This window comes from Ambystoma mexicanum, chromosome 6p (assembly GCF_040938575.1).
Source record: "Ambystoma mexicanum isolate Mex_15411 chromosome 6p, UKY_AmexF1_1, whole genome shotgun sequence".
Lineage (NCBI taxonomy): Eukaryota > Metazoa > Chordata > Amphibia > Caudata > Ambystomatidae > Ambystoma > Ambystoma mexicanum.
Window position 1 is genome coordinate 50821100 of NC_090935.1, and position 24549 is coordinate 50845648.

General features: G+C 51.6%; 1 protein-coding gene across 2 annotated transcripts in view; it reads right to left on the reverse strand.

Annotated features, from left to right (window-relative positions):
• Positions 1-24549, reverse strand: part of TLN1 (talin 1) — a 1223782-nt gene that overhangs the window by 183885 nt on the left and 1015348 nt on the right. For both annotated transcript variants that reach the window (XM_069626724.1, XM_069626725.1), the window contains one exon: positions 8992-9117. In XM_069626724.1, the coding sequence (XP_069482825.1) occupies positions 8992-9117 (126 nt within the window). The remainder of the gene's footprint in view (positions 1-8991; positions 9118-24549) is intronic.

The window sequence follows — 24549 nt, forward strand, 5'->3', positions numbered from 1 at the left end:
TCCGTAGCACTTCAGCGTAGACGAAGCCCTGGCATTGGCAAGTACCTCCTTGCAGTCCGCCGGGATCTCAAATACCCCACGAATTCTAGTGCTGCAGGAGCCAGGCCTGCAAGTTCAGCGACCCTGGGTCGTGATGCAGAATTGCGTCTCCTCCTCTGGCGAGATTATCTGCGGCTGCCGGAAGCTTGACTGAGGGGACGCTGACAAGTCCAGAAAGTCTGGGAACGCTTATAGGAACAGGTCGTTCCATGGGAAAGGGAACGCATCCCCCATGCTCCCCGGCTGGGGGAAACCTGCTAGCGAACCTCCGGCATTTGGTGTTCGTCGCCTTCGCAAACAGGTCGATGTGGGGACCGCCCCATCGTCGGAACAGAATATCCACTTGATCCCGTCGAAGCTCCCACCAGCGGCACGCGCGCTGTTCCCTGCTGAGGGAGTTGGCAATGATGTTCTTCACTCCCACCAGGTGAAACGGGACGAGGAATATCACCTGGGCCACGGCCCCGTGCCATAGGTCTTGCGCCTCTCTGGAGAGTGCCGGGGATGTAGTGCTCCCCTTCATCTGGATGTAGAACATTGTGGTGGTGTTGTCCGTGAAGACCCGTACCACCTTGCCCTTGGGGGACGAAAGGAACGACTGGAGGGCCCAAAACACTGCCCGTAGCTCCAGAATGTTGATATGCAACAACTTCTCCTCCAGCTGCCACAGGCCTCTTGCGTGGAGTTCTCCGATGTGAGTGCTTCATCCTTCCAGTGAGGTGTCTGTCTTGACAGTCTCCTAATGGCGAGGGGTCTGGAAGTCCGGGCCCGCCGCCAGGTGCGCGTGGACACCCCACCACCGTATCACTCGGCAGAACGTCTCGTCCGGCGAGATCTTGTCCTCGAAGCTTCCCGATACCTGGATCCACCGGGTGTCGAGGTACGCTTGCCGTGGCTGCATCTGCAGCCTTCACATTCAAACGATGTATAAGCATGACATCTTGCCGAGAAGGGATTTGATGGACCTCACCCTTGCGATCTTCAGGGTCAACAGCCGTTGCACCTTGCCCAGGATGGCACCTATCCTCTCCTCCGACAGACGCCAGGCACGACACTGTGTTGAGTCGGGACCCCAGAAACAGCGCGTCTTGTGATGGCACTAAGCAAGACTTTGCATAGTTAACCAGGAACCCCAGTTCCATCAGCAGAAGGACTGTTTCCGCTGTGTGATCGAAGGCGATCTCCATCGATTTCGCTCAGATGAGTCAGTCGTTCAGGTAGGGGTAAACGTGGATCCCTTGGAGATGGAGCCGCGCCACCACTGGTGCCAGGGGTGGATGGGGATGCGAAAGTAAGCGTCCTCCAAGTCCAGCGTCGACATGAAGTCCCCTTCTTCCAGCTGTACCAGCACGTGCTGAAGGGTGACCATCCGAAATTTCTGGGACCTGATGTACTTGTTCAAGCGGCGGAGGTCCAGGATGGGCAGCCAACCGCCCGTCGTCGTCTTCTTGACGAGGAAGTACTGAGAGTACACTTCGGAGCCTCCTTGGCACAAGTTCTATCGCGCCCTTTTTTAACATGGCCCGCACCTCCAGCAGAAGCTGGGGGACATTGTTTTCCTGCCTGGCCACGGATGGTATACAGGGACACTTCCGTAGGCAGCGCGTCCAGCACCCAACTGTCGGTGGAGATGGTCTTCCACACGCCGAAGTTCGCCAGCCGGCCTCCCACTGGGGTGCGCGGGTGGGGGCCCAATGTCCCGGTCTGTTCAGTCCTGCTTCGCCGTGGAGGAGCCGCCTTGGGAACCTAGGCGACGACAGTGACCTCTTCCGGGCTTGCTGCGGCCCCTGTGGGCTTCCTGCGAAGAGCGGGACGATTGACGTTAGGATGACTTGAAACCACTGAAGCCTTTGGAGGACCCCTGGGACTTTCGTCCGGTGGTCCGAAAGGAAGGCCGTCGCTGCTGTGCGTGCCTAAAGCGCGCGCCGTCTCTGTATCTGCCTTGATGGCCTGTAGAGACTCAGCCACAATCTTGCCAAACTAGTTATCCCCGTCGAAGGGCATATCCAACACCTTGGACTGCACATCCTGGTGGATGTTAGTGGCCTTCTACCAGCCCCACCGACAAATGCTGTTGCCCATCTGGCGGAATCCCGTGTCGGGGATATCCGTGGCTACCGTGATGGCTTGGTCCGATGCCAGCTCGCCTTCCTGCAGAATCTCCAGCGCTTCCGCTCTCTTGTCAGGCAGAAAGTCCAGGAGGTGAGCGATCTTGAACCAGAGCTCCCTGTCCTAACGAGCCACAATGGCAAGGTAGTTGGCAGCCTTGATAGTAGGCAGAAAGTCCAGGAGGTGAGCGATCTTGAACCAGAGCTCCCTGTCCTAACGAGCCACAATGGCAAGGTAGTTGGCAGCCTTGATAGTAGTCGTCCCATGGCATCCAGCTTCTTTCCCTCCGCGGGGGGAGGGGGCAAAACCGGGGAGGAGGGGGTTTGCGGCGCTGATGTTGACGCTGCCGAGCCCACAGACTTCTTCCTAGCTGCCACCGAGACCACCGAATCCGGGGAAGGCTGCGATCTCAAGCACTTGGGCGCAGAATCTGTCACCCTGTACTTTCTTGTACCAGTCCCTCTTCGCCGGGGCAGAGGACGGGTTATTCATGAGGGACAGTCCCTCGTCCCAAATGTCGTCCAACAGCGGGATAGACAACACAGTGTTGCGCTTAGCCTCGCGGCGCTGGTATCATCGCGTGAAATGAGCCAATCTCGTTGGGCGGCGAGGCTCTGGGTGGCGGGGACGGGAGATCCACTCCACCGTCGTCGTCCGTACTCGTGCCTGTCGTCGCCATATCTGGTTCCGTCTCGTCCCTCGGTGGGGAGGGGGAGGTGGAAGGTGAGGCGATGGATGGTAAGGAGGTGGAGAACTCTCTTCTTGTGCGGGGGTTCTCTTCTTGTGCGGGTGTCCCCCCCCCTACGGCCCAGGTGCTGTGGGGTCTCCCGCCGGCGACAGAAGCATCCTTGTCTGAATCTCTGAGCAGAGTGTATAGTGCCTGAAGGATGTCCACAGATGTCCGCTGGAGGCAGCAGTAGCTGCTGCGGTGGCTGCAGTGGAAGGGACGGCGGCAGATGTGTAGTTTCCTCCTGCTCCTGAACGCCCTGTTCCTCTTCGTCGGTGTCTCCATCACTCTCCACATCTGCCTCGTCTGGGTCCTTCCCATAGGACCTGGCCTCGACAAATCTTTGGCCCAAGACGGTCTTGAGAACAGCAAGCTCCTCCTCGGAGGAGATGTACGTCCCCTGTAGGACTAACAAACGCCCCCCCCACACTTTTTCTCAATCACGGGAGACTGTTTCGGGGAGATGACCGGCATCGCCTTCACTGGTGTCTTCTCTACCGGCTGAAAAGAGGATTCCCTCCTGGCCGGCAGGGAAACTCTCGCTTTGGGGCCCATGTCCTGTGAACCCGTATCAACGGCCTTTGCCAGGGACGCCACCACTCCTTCAATGGAGGTTTTCGCCGAGTGAACCTGGGCCTTAACCTTGGTTGTGCTTTGGGCCTTCACTGTGGGGGGGGTCAACACCACGCTCCCCCTTGGCCTTCTCTGTCAGAGCCGACTGGGACTTCTCCAGAAGTTTACCCGGGTGCTACGACTTCCTTTTCTTCGCCAATCCGGACCATTGGCTTGTGGTCGAAGGTGCCGGAGATGCTGTGCCCGCCCTGGCCGCCGAGGAGCCTGCACCAATGGTGCTCTCTGTGTTCGCCGTGCTTAGAAGACCGCTCGGATTTCTTCTTGCGGCTGGGTGACCAGGATTCACCCGACTGGAGCCACTTTGCAAGCTGCTCGCGACGGTCCCTCATGGTGACGGGAACCATGTCCTTGCAGAACGCACAGGCCTCATCAACGTGCATCTGGTCGGTGTGCAGGCAGTAAAGCCACAGGGAGTGCCCCTCGTCCAGGAAAATGTTCTGTAGGCCGCAAATACTGAACAGAGGCATCGGGTCTCCTCTATCTTCAGCCATGTCCTAGGCCTCCAAGAATCTTCTGGATTCCTCCAAGAAGGTAACTCGACGAAAAATCACCCGTGAGGGGAGTAGAAAATTCCCAAAAACGGGTTCCCATTATTCGGATGATGGATCGATGGAGCTTGAGGCTCCATTGACTGAAGAAATAAGGGCAAACTAAGAAAAATCGCAAACGCAGTAAAAGCTTGAGAGCTATAGCACGAGGACTCCCAACATTTGAACATGCAGTAAAAATCTGCAGATGGCTGCCAGAGGGGCAGCTTAGGTAGAGGGCAGTCTAGAGCTGGGGGCAGTATGACCCAGAGACCAGTGATTGGTTTTTACGAGAAAGACAGTTCAGAAACTAAATTGAAACTGATTTTTTCTTTACCGAGGATTACGTAGCCTGACGACGGAGAATATTCACGAGCATGTGAATCCATGCCAGACCCCATGCTGGAGAAATGCCCAAGTAATTTTACCAAGAAACCTTGAGTGTGTCTATTTAAACCACTGAGATTGTGCGACATCTATGTAACTTTTGCTACTGCTCACATTCCCTCTTGAGATAAGCCTGGCTGCTCAGCTCGCTACCAAAAGTGTGTGGTATAGACGTATACCAAAGGTTGGTTTTTTGCTTACACCTGTAGTCCTAATTGTGTTTGGTGTTCCCAGAGGGTACTGCATGTAATTCTGCCTAACAGCGTCCAGCACCAATCTGTCGGTGGTGATGATCTTCCACTCACTGACGAACCTCATCATCCGGCCATCCACCGGGGTGCAAAAGTGGGGGCCCGGCATCTTGGCCGGTTCAGGACTGCTTGGCCACCTGGGGCCTGTCCTGCGGGCAACGCTAACCGACCGTAGGCCTGGGAGCAGCACCGGTAGGTCTCCTGCATGGAGAATAGAGAAGCTTGCCTGAAAGATGTGGAGAAACCTTTGGAAGATCTGCTCGACTTTCGCCTGGAGGAGCGATGATGCTGAAGGGTGCCCATAGAACGTCCCGTCTCTATCTGGTTTCAGGGCATGGAGGGATTTGACTGCCTTTCCAAACAGATTCTCGCAGTCGAAAGGCATGTCCAGCACCTTCGCGTCAACGTCTTCACGAAAGTTAGTTGCCTTCAACCATCCCAGCCGACGAAGGCAGACTTCGTTCCCTAGCTGCCGGGAACCTGTATCGCCGATGTCCACTGCCATCGAGATGGCATGGTCCGACGCCACCTCCTCTTCCTGAAAGCGGGCGAGAGCTTCCATTTTCTTGTCGTCTAGGAGGAACTGCAGGATCGGGTCCAGCTTGTACCACAGCTCCCTGTTGTACCGGGCCAAGATAGCCAGGGCATTGGCTGCCAGACCACCTTCCCCATTGCGTCCATCTGTCCCTCGCTGCCCGGGGGCAGAATGGGACTGATGCCAAACGATTCCTTGTGGCAGCCGACACCGAGTCCGCCGACGGTTGAGACCTCAGGCACTTGGGCGCAGAGTCCGGACCCTGTACTACTTCTCCAACTTGTCTCGCTTGGCTGGAGCCGTGCATGGGTTCTTGGTTTATAGACATAATTTCAAATACAAATATCTCGAAAGTCAAAAAGTAAAAAAAAAAGTCGAAAAAAAATGTCGAAGTTATGACTTTTTCGAAATGGGGGGGGTTTCCCCCCCCCCCCCTTTTTTTGTTTTTACATATTTTTTTTATATAAACTAGAGCCCAAAAAAGAATTCGACTTTTTTGTCTTTCGAAATTTTTCATTAGAAATTATGACTAGACACCTGGGTTCTTCATGAGGGCCAGGCCCTCCTCACAAATGTCGCCCAGAAAGGATACCACCATGATAATCTTCTACTGGAATTCTTGCCGCTGATACAATAAACCCTCCTCTGTTTCCTCGGGAGCCAGCTAAAACAGCTCTGAGGCTCTGGAGATCATGAGTGGAACAATCCCACCTCGTCCAGTGGAGAAACTATGAGGAGCATCCAAATGGGGCGTATACGGGACCACTGGAGGAGTCGGATCCAGACGTGGTGGCTGTCATGACCCTTGCCCCTCTGGCCCTCACTGGCAAGTCAGCCTTCCAGTTAGGGCCAGGTCAAAGGCCTTAAAACCTCATCCAAGACTCTCTTGGAGTCAGTTGTGGCGCCTTTGGCGCAAGGCTCATAACCATCATGAAGAGTAAGACCAACATTAGAATGGGACTATTTACTTGGGACCATTTAACTTGGGGGGAATGGGGGGGGGGGGAGGGGGTCATCCATCATGGAGGCACTCACATAGCTCAGTTACAAGGAACAGAGCTATGCGGTCTAGTCTTTTGAGTGTGGCAGGCCTTGGACTACTTTACCTGGACTACTTTGGGTGTGGCAAGCCTGGGACTATTTTACCTGGACTACTTTACCTGAGACTATTTAAACCGCACCCAAACAGCAGAACACGCTTCGCGTTATTCTGCTGTGGGCAGCGTAACGCTCACCGTGTCCAGTTCTTTGATGACCTGCAGAGAGAGAAAGAACACTACAAAACCTACCTGGAATAGTATCCTGTCTTCAATCTATCGCCGACTTCAATTCCACTCACCTGAAGGTACAAACTCCATCATCAGGCATTGCGTGCATCCTGTAATACCATAACCTGGAAAGAGGAGAAAGAAAGACAGCATTAGTAAGCGTTTCCTTCTGAACAAAGAAAGCCACACAATTCTTACATGGGTAGTCATCTCCTAGTCGGCATCATCGCTGGAACATCACAACGCTCGGCGAGGAACATCGCGAAATGCAAGGAGAGAAAAGACACAGGTCAGCAATATAAAAGGCGAGACAGCATCGCGCACACAGCGCTTTCGCCTACCAGCCCATGCTCATCTTCAAACTGCATGACAGCACCAAAATACCTTTCCATACCTAAAAGGAAAGAAGCAAGACATTTTTCGAACTAAGAGGAACATAAGAACGGGATATAAAGACTGTAAAGCAGCAAACCTACGGAGTCGCAGCAGGCCTGGATTCCCACAGGGGGGGGGCGTGTACCAGTGAAGTAACTTGGTCACTGCTCGCCCCCCCATCTACGAGCCCCTGCCACGAGGAGCACGACTGAGAATCCACCTTTTACAATATTAAAGTGAGGAGAATGCCCAAGGGGGAGGAAGGAGTGGAGGCCAAGGGAGGAGGGAAAACAAAGACAAACTGGTATTGAATCCAGCTCTCCTATATTGCAGACCCATCTTTAACCAGAGTCCTTACCAAGGGACCGGGGGAGGGTTTGAGAGTGCAAATCATCCAACCAGGGCTGGGTGGCGTCCCCGTGGATACCAGATGAGCGTAACAGTGGCAGAGGCTGATGTCGATGCTTCGGACAACGCTTTCTCTTATTACGTGGAGGCTGATCATGAGCATGCAGCGCCATGGGTGCCAGTGCTGGTGGCAACCTCTTTTGAATCTCCGTCACCAGGGCGTGGAGAGTCGAGAGAAGGTCCACGGAAATGTCCCCTGGCTGAAGATGGAGCAACGGAACACTAGACCCTGCGTCAACCGCCGTCCTCCTTGTGGACCGCATGAATGGACTTGTCGCAGTCTGTGGATGAAATGGTCCATGGGTTGAACCCAGGGACAACCTCTGCGCTGCAGGGGCCACCCTTGTAAGATCAGCTCCCACCTCTGAAGTGGCCGTCACCTTAGTGGTCTTCGAAGTGGACGACGAGGACTTTGGCTGAGCCTGTTTGAGCTGCACAGCCTGCTCCGCCGGCCTAGGCCTGTCTGACTTCTCCTGCAACTTGGCCGGGATGGAGGACTTTCTCTTTAAGGAGGAGCTGAATTTCCATCTGGCTATGGAGGCGGACGGTGATGGTGGCCAATGCAAATGGGACCCGCGGCAGTGGTGAACCCAGCGGACTTGGGCTTGTGGCTTTTGGCCTTATTTTGGACCCCCACGGATGGGGCAACCTCAAAGGGCTTAAAAGAGTGCTCTATGGACTGTCTGGTCGTGGGTGAGGCTTGCCCCTACTCGGAACACAGGCCAGAGGCCTTGTTACAATGGAGCAATACCACCAGCCTGCTGTGCCCGTCCTTAATAGTCTTCTTTGAGAAGCCCAGGCATATCTCACACTCCACCTCCATGTGGTCCGGGAGCAGGCAGTAAAGACTGCAGAGGTTTCTCTTCATTAAAGACATTTTGTAGCCCGCATTTGGTGCAGGGCCTGGAGAGGGTCCTTCCCTCCTCCTCCTCTGACATGGTCGGATGGCGCGAAATAGGCCCATGGTGGCCTTCTGGAAACTTTAACGAATCCTCGCCCTTGAGGGGCGTGAAACTTCACCGACAACGGATCCCCGTTGCCAGCTGATGAGGTAGAGAGCTCAAGGGTTCTTGGACACAACAATTTAACTTTTCTGTGAAAAAATAGCTTGTAGAGCAAACCCGAGGACTCCCAACACTGAAGCGTGCAGTAAAAATCCGAGGAGGGCTTCCAGAGGTGGGGTTTAGGGAGAGGACCGTCATTGGATGGGGGCAGTATGATCCAGAGGACAGTGATTGGTTTATAGGAAGAATACAGTTTTAAAGTGAAACTGTTTTTTCTTTTACAGAGGATTCCCAGCCTGATGGGGAATATTCATGAGCATGTGAATCCATACCAGACCCTATGGCTGGAGAACACACAAGCGCACTAAAGAAACCTATCGGGATACGTCTTCAGAAAGCCTCCCCTTCCCAACTACTTCAACTATAACCAAGTTTCTAGCATGCACTACAGCAGAAATACCAACACACCTGGAACCACCAAATCTTACCTGCTTTAATCATCTACATCAACCTAACACAGCCGGATGGAGAACCACCAATTGCTTGCCTCCGACATGCACCCAGCCTGCACTTCACAATTTTAAATGCCCAGTGGGGCCGACTCAGCCCTTCAACTTTCCAATATCACTAAAAAGAGTATCAGCAAATCAGCCCCAGGATACCTAGTTATAGAACTGCATCTGTAAGATTAATTTGGTCTACTCAGCCCACACCATTCCTCTACTTACCTTTGCTGAATTCTTCAGCTGGTATACAGCGGGGTCATCGCCAGACTTCCCAGCAGCTGCCTTTGTTGCACTGATTAGGTCTCCAAGTGCTTTAGCCACATCTTTTACTGCATTGATCAAGACCACCTATGGAAACATGATGCGCAAGGCTCAGACATATGTGGGCATGTGTGAAAATGTATTGCATATTATGCAAATATAGGATCGAGAAATGGGCACAACAGGAAAAAAGAAGCTGCACCTCTATTTCCATTGCACTGCTTTATCAACATGCAAACACATACTAACAACACTTGCCAACATTTAAAGAGAAAACGAAGAAAAAATTACTTAACTCGGTAACCTTCCTGATAAACCCCAAACCCCCCCAGATTTCGGAACATCTTAGATATATTCTTGCAACTTTAGCTGGCTCGCAGAAATTGTTTCACCAGCAGAGGCGCACTGTTCGCCATTAGCAACTGAATCAGGAGAACTGGCTAATCCTCGACATCAGACGTGACTGATACTTTCACACACACACACACACACACACACACACACACACACACACACACACACACACACACACACACACACACACACACACACACACACACACACACACACACACACACACACGCGCATTACTTAGCGTAAAAGCATTTCTGATGGTTGTATCTTACTTAGATTCACATGCTGTACATAGTCCGACATCAAGTGGTCACTGCGGAGTATTGCATTTTGGTTTTTTGTAGTCGAAAAGGGAACGTCGACAAGGCGCGTCTGTAACACTATCCCTATAGTGATGTGCAGTGTACCCACAATCCCTCACGTGTAGTGGTCCCTCCGTTTGTATTTTTCCTGCCCTGAGGGAGCCTATTAGACGTGAGTGAGTACAGAAAAGAGAGAGATAAGGGATGTCTATGTTCCTTCCATCTGAGCGGGGAGGAAGGGTGGGCGCATGTGAATCCAAGCAGATACAACCATCAGAAATGCTTTTACGGTAAGTAATGCATTGTCTTCTGATGTTTGTTAATCTGCTTAGAATCACATGCTGTGCATAGACTAGCGAGCAGTACCCGGAGTTGGAGGTGGGTTGTGAGAAGGAACAGTAGAAACATATGTCTTAATACTGCTTGCCCCACCTGGGAATCAGATCTAGAGTGGGCATCTAGACAGTAGTGTTTTGTAAAGGTGTGTACAGAACTCCAGGTTGCCGCTTTGCAAATAGACTCAAGAGGGACATTTGAAATGAATGCTATGGAAGCCCCAGTGCCTCGAGCAGAATGTGCTCTCGGCTTGAAGGGTAGTTCTCTCTTAGCAAGAGAGAAACAGAGTGATGCATTGGACAATTCATCTAGATATAGTGGATTTTGAAACTGCATCTCCTTCTGCCACCGAGACAAAGAACTGATTAGTCTTTCTCAGAGGTCTAGTTCTTTCCATATAAAACATGACGGCTCTGCGCACATGCAGTGTATGCAGGGTCTTTTCTCCCAAATTTGAAGGGTTTTGAAAGAACGTTGGTAGTTCTATTGACTAGTTGACATGGAACTTAGAAATTAATTTTGGTGCAAACCTAGGATGTGTGCGTAGAACCACCTTATCCTTGTGAACTATTACAAAGGGGTCTAGTATAGAGAGGGCTTGTAGTTCACTCCCTCTCCTAATGGAATAGATAGCTATTAAGAAAGCAGTTTTAAGAGTGAGGTTCTTAAGGGATGCTTTGTTCATGGGTTCAAAGAGTGAGTCTATAAGCCTGGTAAGTACCACATTTAGGTCCCATCTGGGAGCTGGGTTAGCTATAGGGGGGTGTATCCTCTTTACTCCCTTCATGAAGGCTTTAATAACTGGGACTTTCCACCATGACATTTTGTGTTGAGAAGTGGTGTATGCGGAAAGTGCAGCTAGATGAACTTCAATAGAATTAAAGACCAATCCTGAGTCTAATAAGTGAGTCAGGTAAAGAACAATCTGTGTGGGAGAGCAGTCAACAGGGTTGATGCTCTTACCTCTACACCAGATGACGAATCTCTTCCACTTGCTAGAATAGCAGTAACGAGTGTTAAGTTTTCTAGCCTCCCTAAGAATGTCCATGCATCTTTGAGGGAGCTGTAAATGTCCACATTCTATGACCTCAGGAGCCAGGCTGCTAAGTTCATGGTCTGTGGGCATGGGTGTAGCGTCTTGCCCCTGTCCTGTGACAGCATGTTGTACGGGCAGGGTAGTTTCACCGGTGGAGATAGAGACATTTCCATCAGGTGAGCGAACCATGGCTGCCGGGCCTACATCGGGGCCACTAGTATCATGGTGACTGGTTCCTGGTACATCTTGTGCACTATTTTGTTGAGAAGGGGAGTCTGGGGGGAGGGAAGGTTGAGGGGGGGGGGGGGGGGAAGCGTAAACAAATTTCCCTGACCATGTTATCCAGAGACCGTTCCCCTTGGATCAGTTCTGGGGGTACCTGGAGGTGTAATCTTGGCATTGGGAGTTCCCCAGAGTTGCGAACAGATCTATTTCTGGGAATCGCCATTGTGTGAAAACGTCGAAGACGATGTTGTCTCGTAACCGCCATCCGTACTCTGCGGGCAGAGGGAAGTCTCTGCTGAGTTCGTCTGCTAGCAGATTGAGTTCCCCTGGTACATGTTATGACAACAGGATATGATATATATGATATGATAAGGCATTTGTAACGCGCCTATACACAAGTGTTTTCAGAACATGATGTGTTTGAGAGCCAACTTCCAGATGTTCTGGGACAGCTTGGACAGTCCTGGAGAGTGAGTGCCCCATTGCTTGTACAGGTAGTACATGGCTGTGGTGCTGTCTGTGAGGACCATCACTGTCTTCCCTTGCAGGTGAGCCTGGAAAGCCTTCAGTGCTTTGCAGACCGCTAGCAGTTCCAGCAAGTTTATGTGTTTGGAGGCTACACTCGGAGTCCAAACTCTGTGTGAAGTCTGATGGGATAGGTGAGCCCCCCATCCTGTAAGGGATGCGTCTGTAGTTAGAGTGGCTTCCACTGCGGGGGTGGCGAATGGTTTCCCTATTACAAGGTTTTCCTTCGACCACCACCGTAGCGAGAGAACCAAGGCCTGCGAGACCACCACTAGATCGTCCCATTGTCCGCTGGCCTGACACCACTGGCTGTTGAGCCACTCTTGCATTGGGCGCATGCGCAGGCGTGCATGCGGTACCAAATATATACATGACGCCATCATTCCTAGCAAACGCATTGATTTGCGTACCGTCACCTCTCGACTGTTATTGAGGGATCTGAACCAGCATATTTTGGACCCTCTCATTGGAGGGGAAGACAAGGCCGTCCTTTGTTCGAATTAGAGCCCCTAGGAATTGTTTGATCTGGCTGGGATCTAGGCTGGACTTCTTCTCGTTGATGGAGAAGCCCAGTTGGAACAAAAGGTCTACAGTCTTTTGGGTATTTGAGCAGCATGTCTCGTAAGAATCCCCTGTTACGAGCCAATCGTCGAGGTAGGGGTATACTGGGATGGACAACCTGTGAAGGTGGGCCGCTGCCAGTACATTTGTGAATACCCTCGGTGCTGACGCTATGCTGAAGGGTAGCACTCTGAACTGGTAGTATTTGCCCTCCATCATGAACCTGAGGTATTTTCTGTGCGCTGGCAACATTAAAATATGAAAGTATGCATCTTTCATGTCCAGTGTTGTCATGTAATCTCCCTGTGAAAGCAGGGTGATTACTTCCTGTAAGGTCACCATGCAAAGTTTTTGAGGTTTGACAAATTTGTTCGCTGGGCGCCGATCTAATACAGGGAGCATGGTTAAGTCCTTTTTGGGTACAAGGAAGTACACTGAATAAATACCTTCTGTTACCTGTGATAGAGGCACAACCTCTATTGCTCCCTTTAGTAGCAGCAGTTCCACTTCTTGAAGGATGGCGAGGTGCTCCGGTGATGGGCGTCGTCCCCTTGAGGGTCTGTACGTGGGGGACCGACTGAATTCTATGCAGCAACGGCAGGCTATAGTTGACAATACCCAGCGGTCTGATGTTATTCCCTCCCATGCTGGTGGGAAAGATGTTAACCGGCCCCGACCGGCGATGAATGGGAGGGGACCCGAACCTTCGGGTCATTTGGTGTTGGTAGCCGGGGAACCTCTGGGAGTGGGGCCCCGACCTCTACCCTTGCCATGGCGTTGTCCTCTTTGAGTGTATTGGCCACTCAAAATCCACAATCCATCTAGATATAGTGGATTTTGAAACTGCATCTCCTTCTGTTCCTGCTGCCACCGAGACAAAGAACTGATTAGTCTTTCTCAGAGGTCTAGTTCTTTCCATATAAAACATGACGGCTCTGCGCACATGCAGTGTATGCAGGGTCTTTTCTCCCAAATGTGAAGGGTTTTGAAAGAACGTCGGTAGTTCTATTGACTAGTTGACATGGAACTTAGAAATTAATTTTGGTGCCTGCAGTGTACTGCTGCTGTTGTGGACGTTGGCCTCGAAAAAAGCATTTGCTGCCGAATCCTCGCTTATTCGGAGGCCTTGAGATCTGGTCTAAAGTCTTTAGGGTGTCGAAATCCTTCTTAGCGGTCTCCAGTGCGTCGTCCACCGCTTTCCCTAAGAGGTTAGAATCCTCGATTGGTTTGTTTATGAGTGACGCCTGGGTCTCTGGCTTAAAACCTGAGTTCCAGAGCCAGACATGACGCTTCAGAAGTATCCCCTGAACTAAAGAACGGCCAGCCGTTTCTGCAGTATCAAGTGTGTTTTTAATGATGCTCTGGTTAACCAGAGTTCCATCCGTTACAGTGGTTAACAAGCGAGTTCGTAAGGGCTCAGGGACTTCCTCGAGGTCTTGGCGTAACTTCCCCCATTGGGCATCAGCATAACTTGCCAGTAAGGTATTATTATTGGCAATTCTGGTGGAAAAAGCTGCCGAGGCTGTAATTCACTTACCCAGGGCGTAGAGTTTCTTTCCTTCCTTGTCCGGGGGTGCTTCGCTAGTTGATAGCAGAACCCCTTCCCTTTTCCTTGTGGTAGTTACTACCAAGGAATCTGGTATTGAGTGACCCTTAATGTATAATGGGTCCGATGGAGAGGGAGTAAACAGTTTTTCAATTCTTGGGTTGACCCCTCTAACCAACGCAGGTGTAGACAGCGATGAGATGATTTGTCTCACTGAGGCGAGGAGGGGAATGGTCTGGCTAGTGGGAGGTTTTTCCTTAATTATTTTTTCTACAAAATCAATATCGGGAGTAATTTCCCCAGTCTCAATTTCAAAGTGCGCTGCTGCTTTCCGTAGTAGTGCGTTGAAAGTGGGTTGTCATCTATAGGTGACGGGTTCCTGGCCGGTGTGGTTTGAGGAGAGGAAAGGTTCAGGATCTCAAGAGTCTGTAGACGCTGTTGGGGACTGCCAAGGCTGTCAGCCACCTTTATCTGGGTCTTCTTCGAAGTCCCCCCCCCACCCATGTCAGGGTTTTCCTCAAAACCACCTTCTTCGAGGTTCTGTTGGTCTTCACTATCTAAGAACTCCTCATCCTCTTGGAAGTGAGAGTCTTTTTCAGTGAGGTCATAAGTATTAACCTCCTCTTGAAGGGGGTTAAATAGTCTAGGATATTTAGCCTTGGGGTCCTCATGAAGTACTTCTCTTGGCCTCTTGGGTGTTTTATGTTCAGGAGTGGATAGAAATCTATCCAGCCTGTCCATACATGATTGGAATCTCGCAAATGTCCAATGTGGTAACTCAGAACGGTCTGTAGGCGTAAAGGGAAGCTCCTCCGCCTGTAGCCATCTAGATTTGTCCCATAACGTCGAGGATAAACTCCCTTCGCCTTCTGAGAAACTTTCTCGTAGGCTAAGGCCTTCCTTTGACGCTGGGAGCGGTCCCTGCCTCCCTTCCGGCATTCTCGGCGTCTCCCTGGCCTTGTGAGCGGGGTTCTGCGTTTCACTCGGTGTCTCTCTGGCCGTCAGTGGAAACTATACGAGCCAAGCTCTCGACGATGAATTTCTGCGTCAAGGGTTCGTCTGGCGCGTGTTGGGCGGTGCCGAGTCTCTTTCGGCGACGGTCGCACTCTTACGAGGCGCCTGGCGTTTTGGTGGTAGCGCCCTTTTCTTCAGGTAGCCCAGTCGCTAGTCGTGTCTGCGGTGGCGACGAAGTGCCATGGGTTGTGTGCTTATGTTTACGTTTTCTCTGTTCGTCAGTGTCGCCGGGGTGTTCATTCCCATAAGTAGGGCGTGAGCCGAACTTGTCGGTCTAGGGACAGACGCCAAGGAGCGCGTACGCTCCCTAGAGAGGTCTACAACCTCTGAAACAGAGGTCGGGTTATCACTGTCCTCGTCACACTCGGCGGCGGCGGGTGAGGAATCAGCTCTAGACATAGTGTAGGCTGCCCACCTCTTGACCCTGCGGTCCTTTAAAGTCTTTGGGTGAAGACGTTTACAGGCTGCACAGCCGTCCTCATTGTGGTCGAGGGGTAAGCAACGGTTACAATGCTTGTGCTTATCCTTCCATGTGAATTTTCCCTTACAGCGCGGGCAAAATCTAAAAGGAGTCCTCTCCATAGCTGAGGATACAATTAAAAGTGATAACGACCCCGAAGGAAAGGGGGGTGAAAAGAAAGGCATTCTTAGAAGAAAAAGAAATGTCCCATGACCCCCACTCTCCCTACTGTTTTAGGCCGGTGAGGCCGGGCCACGTGTTCGGCAGCGCCAAAGATTGCCTCAGTCAAAGTCACTGCCATCGAAGTGCTTAATCGGCGGTGAAACAGCTTTGCCGTCGAAGGAGGGATCTGATGTAATGTATAAGAAATAATGACCAAAGGGTCAAATAAATGTTTTGCAATTTCTCTCGAACAAGCTCCGCGTTAAGGTGACCAATATCTGGGCGGAAAAAATCAATCGTGACGTGTGAAGGATTGTGGGTACACTGCACATCACTATAGGGATAGTATTACAGACACGCCTTATCGACGTCCCCTTTTCGACTACGAAAAACAAAATGCAATACTCAGCAGTGACCACTGGATGTCAGACTATGTACAGCAGGTGATTCTAAGCAGATTAACAAACATCAGAAATATATATATATATATAGCTCAGACTATGATTTGTCACCTGAGTTTCCTTCTGTTACCCCCATGCTCAGTTGCATTAACATGGCTCTCAAAATAGCCTCATCCACTCGCATAGTCAAGGGGATTTTATTAAAGCAATGACAATTTGCATATGTGGAGACGCTTTGTCTGGTGACCTCATTCTACCCATTTTCTCAAGCCCTCAGCCACTTTTGAATAGCAGGACAGATGATAGATTTATGTTCATCCATCAAATGGGGCAAGTTGTGAGGATGAGGAATCCTTGTGCGGAACATCACTCAAAAAGAACATTACTGAGAGACAATGAACAAGTTACTTACCTGTAACTATTGGTCTACAGAAGGTATACAGCGTGATTAAAAATTGGATGACTACCAACTGGCTATGTTTGAATAGCAGAAAGAGTTTCTAATCTTTGGCTCTCCCCAGGCACGAGAACATTTAGACCATTGTTTCTCCAGTTTTTATATCAAAGAAAATGAGATGAAAGTGCAGGAAAAGGTGAATACTCTTGGTGTCTTCGTCGAGGCATCTTTGGGTGTTGACGCTCAGATAGTCAGTGTTAAAAAGTCTCAATATCACCTGCGGCCGTGGAGGCTAGCAAGGCCTTAAGTCTTCCCCTAAAAATTACAAAACTTTTTTAAGAGCAGTAATCATGCCTAGACTGGATTACTGCAATGCTCTTGTCTGTGGCACCAGCAAAAAGAATTTACATACAGTTCAGATTCTACATAATGATGCTGTTCGTGTCGTAAGGAATGTCCCTAAAAGACAACATGTTTCATGCTACAGGAAGGATCTCCAATAGCTCCCTATTTCAGCCAGAATCATGTTCAAATTGACCTTTTTAGTACACAAGCGTTTTTTCAGTCTGGCCCTGCGCTACCTGAGAGTGCGTAAAGCTGCAACAATCCTCACGTTCAACCAGTTCTGCAGGAATTCCCAGATTGATCTGTCCTAGAGTTAAACAAACAAGAGGTGGGGGTAGCTCTTTCCCTGTGCGCACGGAACTTACTCCCAGCCAATCTCTGCACAGAACAGAGTCTTTCTGCGTTTCGTAAAAGGCTGAAGATCCTGCTATTTGCTTAACATATCCCACTCCTCTCAGACGACACCCTTTTCTTGCCTGTCCTGTGACCTTATTATTGTCTGCTGTGTCTATGGTTGCGCTTTGATGCCTACGGGGTAAAGCGCTATATACATTTGTAAACAAACATTGTTCTCCAGCATGGATTCACATATTCATGAATATTGCACGTTGTCAGGCTGGGAATCCTTGGTAAAAGAAAAAACAGTTTCACTTACAAACTGTATTTCTACTCTACACCAATCACTGTACTCTGGGTCATACTGCCCCCAGCCAGAGGGCGCTAGAGGGCCATCCAAGATGGCCGCACTGACCTGAGCTCCCAGCACTGCCCGTATTAATCCTGCATAATCCTCCTTCTGCCTGTACTTTCTCAGCCTAAAACCTGACTCCTGGTCTCTCGCCTGTCCCAGCAGCCTGCCAGCACAAACTGGAAGAAAATCGGCCATCCTGCGCTGCAGAGACGCGGCCTGAACCGAAGCACTGCCTGGCCGGCCCGTGTGCCGCGCGCCGGGGCTTGAGGGGCGGACTCGCGGCGCAGCCCGAGAGGATCAGCCGGCGGGGAGGCGGCGATCGGGCGCTCCTTTCCCCCCAGGGTCCAGATCCAGGTCCGGCCCGCCGCCCTCCGGCGAAACGAGGTCCCGTGGGGACTCGGAGTGTTGGGGGAGCTGACGCTCGGGGCGCCGCTGCGGCCGGGGCCTCCCCGATCCCCCCCCGCCCGCCCACTGGAGCCCACCGTCGCCTGAGGAGTCCGGGGCCGCCGAGGGACTCCTGATACAGCCGCGGACTGCGGCGGCGGGGAGCGGACGGAATGCCGGGAAGACAAGGTACGGAGAGGGGGGGGGGGGGGTCGGGCCCTGTGGTGATTCTGGGCGCCCCGGGGCGGCCGCCCCCCCTTCCCCATCGCCGAGGGGGCATCGGCGCTGATCGTGCCCAGCCGCCGCTGAGGGGGACTTTGGGGCCCGGCGCGGGTCGGGGGGTGAGAGGCCCCCAGCGCCCATCACCAGGGGGAGTACCCAGAACCGGCAGGGGGCTCTCCCCCCCCCCAGCGCGACATCTGGCACCATCTTGGAGGGATCTCGCCCTCCCCCCCCCACCACAGAGGCAAAGACCCTGGGCCCCCCGGAAGTCTTCATTCTGGTGCCCTATCAGGCCGCAGGGGCACCAGCATCAGGAGGTCGAGCGAGAACACGGTGGAGTGTCCTCCCCCCCCCGCGGATCTGTGCCACACACGAGGGAAGCCACCTGCACAGTGGAACGCCATCCTCCCCCTCCTGATCAGCCGTGAGCTGTCCCAGTAATTCAAGGGAAAAAAAATAAATAAATAAAATGCAGCTCTACAACGCCCACTGACTCTGCATCACAGCTGCAAACCCCACCATACCGGCATCCTTGAGCGAGTTCTCAGAACACTTCTGTCATAATAAAACAATAACATAACACTGTAACCCTGCTTCACCTTTCCGTCTACCAGTGGGTCCACCGCAGAAATGGGGAAGAATGATAAATCGCAGAGGAAACTAACGTTTGAGGGTGGCGCGACTCCTAGAGCCCCCTCCCAAAGCGAGGACCACGCGGCGGCCCCGGTCCCCCCGCCTCAGCTGGAACCGGAGGTTAACCCGTCCGAAATCAAAGAACTCCTTCTGGAACTGAAAGCCGGCATAGGAAATCTTAACAATAAAATGGATGGCCTCGCCTCCAAGGTCGACCTCCTACAACACCGCATAGACACACACTCAGAACGCCTGGATGAGGTTGAGCAAAGGGTGTCGAGCTTGGATGATGGCACAGAGTCCCTTATAACCAAGGTCTCACTACTGGAATCCCAAATGAAAACAACAATTGCCAAATGCGAGGATTTGGAGGGTCGCTCAAGGAGGAACAACATAAGAATTATAGGCGTGAGGGAACAACGGCTACAAGGTAAAATGGAGGAGTTCGTAGAATCCCTCTGCACATCACTCTTCGGCAAAGAATCTATGTCCCCAGTCTTTATAGTAGAAAGAGCACACAGGATCCCATCCACCAGACCAGTCCCCGGAGCACCGCCAAGGCCAATCATCGCACGGCTGCTCAACTACAGAGATCGTGACACCATCCTACGACTGGCCAGGGAGAGGGGCGAACTTCTTCATGAAGGTGATAAAATCCACTTCTATCCGGACTTCTCACCCACTGTCCAAACCCAGAGGAAATCCTTCACCGCCATCAAGCAAAGACTCCGAGCCAACCAACTACCCTACTCTATGCTCTTTCCTGCAAGACTCAGAGTCCAACAGGGGGAGAGGGTTCACTTCTTCCAATCTCCAGACGAGGCGGGCTTGTTCCTTGATCGGATGGGCTGCCCCGATCCGATCCCCAACCGACCAAGGCCCCAGAGAGACAGAATCCTCAGGAATCCACCGTAAATCAGCATGTCCTGAGCAGACCCACAACCATGCGACAGATTGTCATAAGTACAGGCACAATTCATTATGAATACGACACGGGGCTGGGAAACTTGGAGGGCCCCTGACGCCCCTAGCACAGCTCCAGTTTAGTCTCCAAGGTTAACTCGGCAACCAGTTGGTCTTCATGCCGAACTCAGTTGGAGTACAAGTTACACAGCGACATGGTTTCTACATGTCCGCAGTTCGTTCTAGTTGGTTATTGAGGGTCCTCTCGGTGGGCTTGTTGGGGGTTGCCCACCCAAAAGAAAGGAACTCTACGGGCCAGTTGGGGTTAGCCCGTGGAGGGTTCCCTCAGTGTTCATCAAAAAATAGACTATGCGTCTCTAGCCCACAACCACCTCCCAGCTCGCCATCTGCCAATCAAAAATCAGCGCCACCCTATCCAACAGGGGTCCTCTCCCGATGTGACGATTCTTGCAGCTCTCACCCTGATGCCACGATACGGCCAACCGCATCCACCGTAACGCTGCGACATAGAAAGTTTATCCCGTCACATTCAATGTTCTGACATGGAACATAAGAGGAAGCAATATTCCCGCTAAATCCAGGAAAATACTCCAATACCTGAGACGTCACAATGTAGACGTGGCCATGATTCAAGAGACACACCTTCTCCCGGGCAAGGACCATCAGTGGGCCAAGAGCTGGGGCTGCCACAGATACTACTCTTCTTATTCATCCTACGCCAGAGGAGTCGCTATTCTGATACATAGGAGGCTGAGCTTCCGTTTGATCCACACAACGAGTGATTCAGAGGGGAGAGCGATTCTGGTGAGTGGAATCATAGCAGGCCAGAAGGTGACCCTCATTAACTCCTACGCTCCGAACACAGACGGCCCGGATAATTTCGGTTGGGTGCTTACCCAGCTCTCCAAGTCAGTCCCAGCAACCATAATCTGGGGAGGGGATATGAACACTGTACTTGATTCATCAAGAGACAGATCGAAAGCTCAGCAACTCCCTCCAACTAAAGCAGGACTCCAAATAAAAGAAATCTGCACTGCCTTCAATCTGCTGGACATCTGGAGGGTCACGAATGGTGAATCACGTGAATTCACCTTCCACTCAGCGGTACACAATACAAGCTCCCGAATCGACTACTTTTTCGTCTCAGCGAGTGGTCCGTTGTCAAGCAGACGCTGCAGTATATACCCAAGAACGCTCTCCGACCACTCTCCTCTCTTTCTTGAAGTTGCACATTCCTCCCCTTCTCCACCACTACTGCGATGGCGTTTCAAGACAGGTTCGTTGAGAGACGAGGTGTTCGCCAGCGAACTGAAAGAAGAGATTAACGTGTTCCTAGAAGCCAACTCCGGATCAGTCCCCTCAGCAAGTACACTCTGGGAATCCTTAAAATGCTATATCAGAGGAGTGTGTCACGCCAAGGAAAATGGCATCCTCAAGCTCATCAGACGCGAGCTCACAATCAGCGAGGGGAAGTTAAAGGACCTGGAACGACAAGCCACAAACGGGATGGATCCCCTAACTGCGAAGGCTCTGAAGGAGGAATTACTGATATTCAATCAAGCGGCGGACCGGGAGATCAAATTCCTGAACCGCAATAACCAAGTCCGGCAGTATGGAGAAGGCCAGAAACCCGGCGCACTCTTGGCAAACCTAATCAATGCCGACACCAAACTGACCCAAATTGAATGCATTCGAACCAAGCAAGGCAATATAGTACATACTGACAAGGAGATAGCTGAGGAATTCAGGAGCTTCTACCAAGAACTCTACAGAGCCAATCTGTGCAAGTCCTCGACCGCCCCACGGGAGTACCTCGAGGACACAGAGCTGTATTGGGTTGAACACTCCCTCCGTGAACCTCTGAACGAACTGATCACCCAAGAGGAGATTCTGGAGGCCATAAAATCCCTCCCCAGCTCTAAGGCGCCAGGCCCGGACGGTCTAACAGGCGAGTTCTACAAGGCCTTTGCGGTCACATTGGCCCCCCTCCTAGCGGCGGTATATGAAGAAGCACTAGAGAGAGGTCACCTCCCTCCCACCACCTGTGATGCCAACGTTATTCTGCTGTACAAACCAGATAAACCACCAGAGGAATGCTCATCCTACAGACCAATATCCCTCCTCAATCTCGATAATAAAATACTCGCCAAGGTGCTAGCGGGAAGATTAATGCCTTTGATGCCTACCCTCGTGCTGGCGGATCAAGCCGGCTTCATTCCAGGCCGCAACACGACTTTCGGAATTAGAAGAATGTTTGGTGTCATTGCCGCATTGGATCCCTCGATGCAGGCGGTGGCGGTTCTACTCGACGCCGAAAAAGCCTTTGACTCGGTGGAGTGGCCGTTTCTGTTTGCAGTGCTCACTAGGATGGGCCTGGGCGCCCGTTTCATCAACCTGGTCTCACTCCTGTACTCCAGCCCACATGCAAGTATCATCGTCGGCACAACCAAGTCAGCTCCAATCGACCTGCAAAGAGGCACAAGGCAGGGCTGCCCGCTCTCTGCCCTGATTTTCGCCCTGGTGATGGAACCACTAGCTTCCAAACTCAGAGAACAGCGACAACAGAGAGGGCTCATCATAGGCCCTCACAAACTCATCATCTCTCTTTATGCTGATGACGTAGCCCTATTTATCCGTGACCCAGTAGACAACCTGAATCCAGTCATGAGGGAGGTCATCAAATTCGGAGCCGCCTCGGGGCTAAAAATTAATCAGTCAAAATCCATAGTCTTCCCATTGACCCCAAACACAAACCAGTTTCCAGACGACTTCCAACTCTCATGGAAATCCTCCAGAGTCCGTTACCTCGGAATACAGCTATCATTAAACTGTCAGGAAGTGTTTCGAGACAACTACGAAGTGGTGGTCAAGTCGATTCAAGAGAAGATTTCTCGATGGAAGTCATTACCATTGACACTCTGGGGAAGGGTCTCTCTGGTGAAGATGGTGATCCTACCAAAACTACTTTACTTATTCATCAATATCCCTCTGCTGCTGCAACAAGCCTTTTTTAAAAAATTAAAGAGCATGGTCCTCGAGCTACTCTGGGCAAACAAACCAGCCAGAATAGCGTATACTACACTCACGCTACCGGTCACAAATGGAGGCTTGGCACTACCTGATCTCGAAAGATACTTTTGGGCAGCTCAGGCACAGTACCTCAGCCACTGGTACACCCCCCAGGCGGTCCGACCACATGTACAGGTGGAAAGAGCCCTTGCAACACCAAACTTTCTGACAGCAATCATCCTGAGCCACACACCAGTTCCCAGTTCAACGATGAACGTGATGCTCACAACATACAAGGTCTGGAGGATCCTGGCCCAAAGACTAGAAGTGATAACACGGTACTCCCCACTCTTACCGGTCAAGTTCATTCCCGGAGTCCCACTCACCTCAGAGACCGTGTTCCACCACTGGGTTGACAAACTAAACATTCAAACCCTAGGGGATCTCTTCTCAGAAGAAGGCTTCCTAACTCCAGAACAGGCCAGAAATAAAGGGGGCAACACGGCTCTGGACATATTCCTTTACTTCAGGACTCGCTACACCCTCCAGGCCTTACTACCAGACTTCCCTCGTCAACCACCAACTTGGCAACTGTTGCATAACGTCATTCAAGCTCAAGGCGAGGGGAGGCTGGTATCACAGATTTACAAAGCTCTCACTCCTGCCACAACCCCGGCCATCACTAGGGCCAAAGCTAGATGGGAAGAAGCACTGCGTACGAACATAACAGATGAGGACTGGAACTACTGCCTGAAACAGACTAAAAAAGTGGCGCTTAACTCACGCTTAAAACTCATCCACTTCAACTTCCTCCACCAGACTTACCATACTCCAGCAAAATCCAACATACACCACCCCGACGCAGAAGCGAAATGCACCAGATGCGGGACAATTTCAGCGGGTTTTGTTCACCTGGCGTGGGAATGCCCCGAGGTGGCCCCCTTCTGGAAACGGGTACTGGAGACGACTGCAGCAATTGTGGGGGAACCAATTCAGCCAAGTGTCACAGCATCCCTACTGGGCATGACCAGGCTGCTTTCACCCCCGATAAGGAAACTAGCTGGGATCCTGTTGACTTTGGCTCGGAGGAGAGTTGCCATTGCCTGGGGCCGGGGCCCCCCTCCAGCATTCACCGCTTGGCGCAAAGACTTGCTTTATTACCAAGACGTTGAATCGGATTTCATTAAACTCCTTCCCCTGCACGCCCGTCCACCAGACGTATGGGGACCACTGACGCTGTTCCTGTTGGGTGAGGCAGCAGAGCATCCCTCTGACTCCTCCGACTCGGAGAGTGCCCCCAGATGAGGGCTAACAATTGTGGGGACAATACCCGAGGAATGGGAGCGGGAAATGACACATATTCGGCTAGTGCAGAAACACTATCTAAGAGACATGGTTTTGGAGGGGCAGGGGAGGGCTGCCGGGAGGGTCCGGGTTCATGGCGCATGGTTTAAAGTCCACCCTAATGTGGGTGTGAATTTGTGTTGTGGCATAAAGACCAAAAATAAAGTTTTAAAAAAATACTGCCCCCAGCCAATGACTGCTGTCTCCCTAAGCCCCTCCTCTGGCAGCCGCCTTCAGATTTTGTAAGCACGTAAAGTGGCAGTATGACCAAGAAGAGCAGCAGAGGGGTAGGAGGGAGGGTTTGCATATGAATCCAGGCCAGACCCATTTTGGAGAAGAAGTTAATTACCAACTGGTAACTTTCTTTCAACTGGATGTTCTTGCAACGTATTCCTTTTAACATGTAATATCCAGCTTCGGAAAACGTTTTAGTCAGAGGGCGCCCTACGTAGATGACATCGAGTCTATGTCCCTCGAAGGCCTCCGTCGAGTGTGACGGCATCGGAGGTTACATATAGCACGCACCGCGCCAGTTGGCCTCAGCTCCGTTTTTCCCCTCCTCGTGTAGCACCAATGCCCATAAATACGGGCATGGAAGTACTCAACCTTGGTGGAGCGGAAGCTTGAAAAGCATGGGAAATTATACAG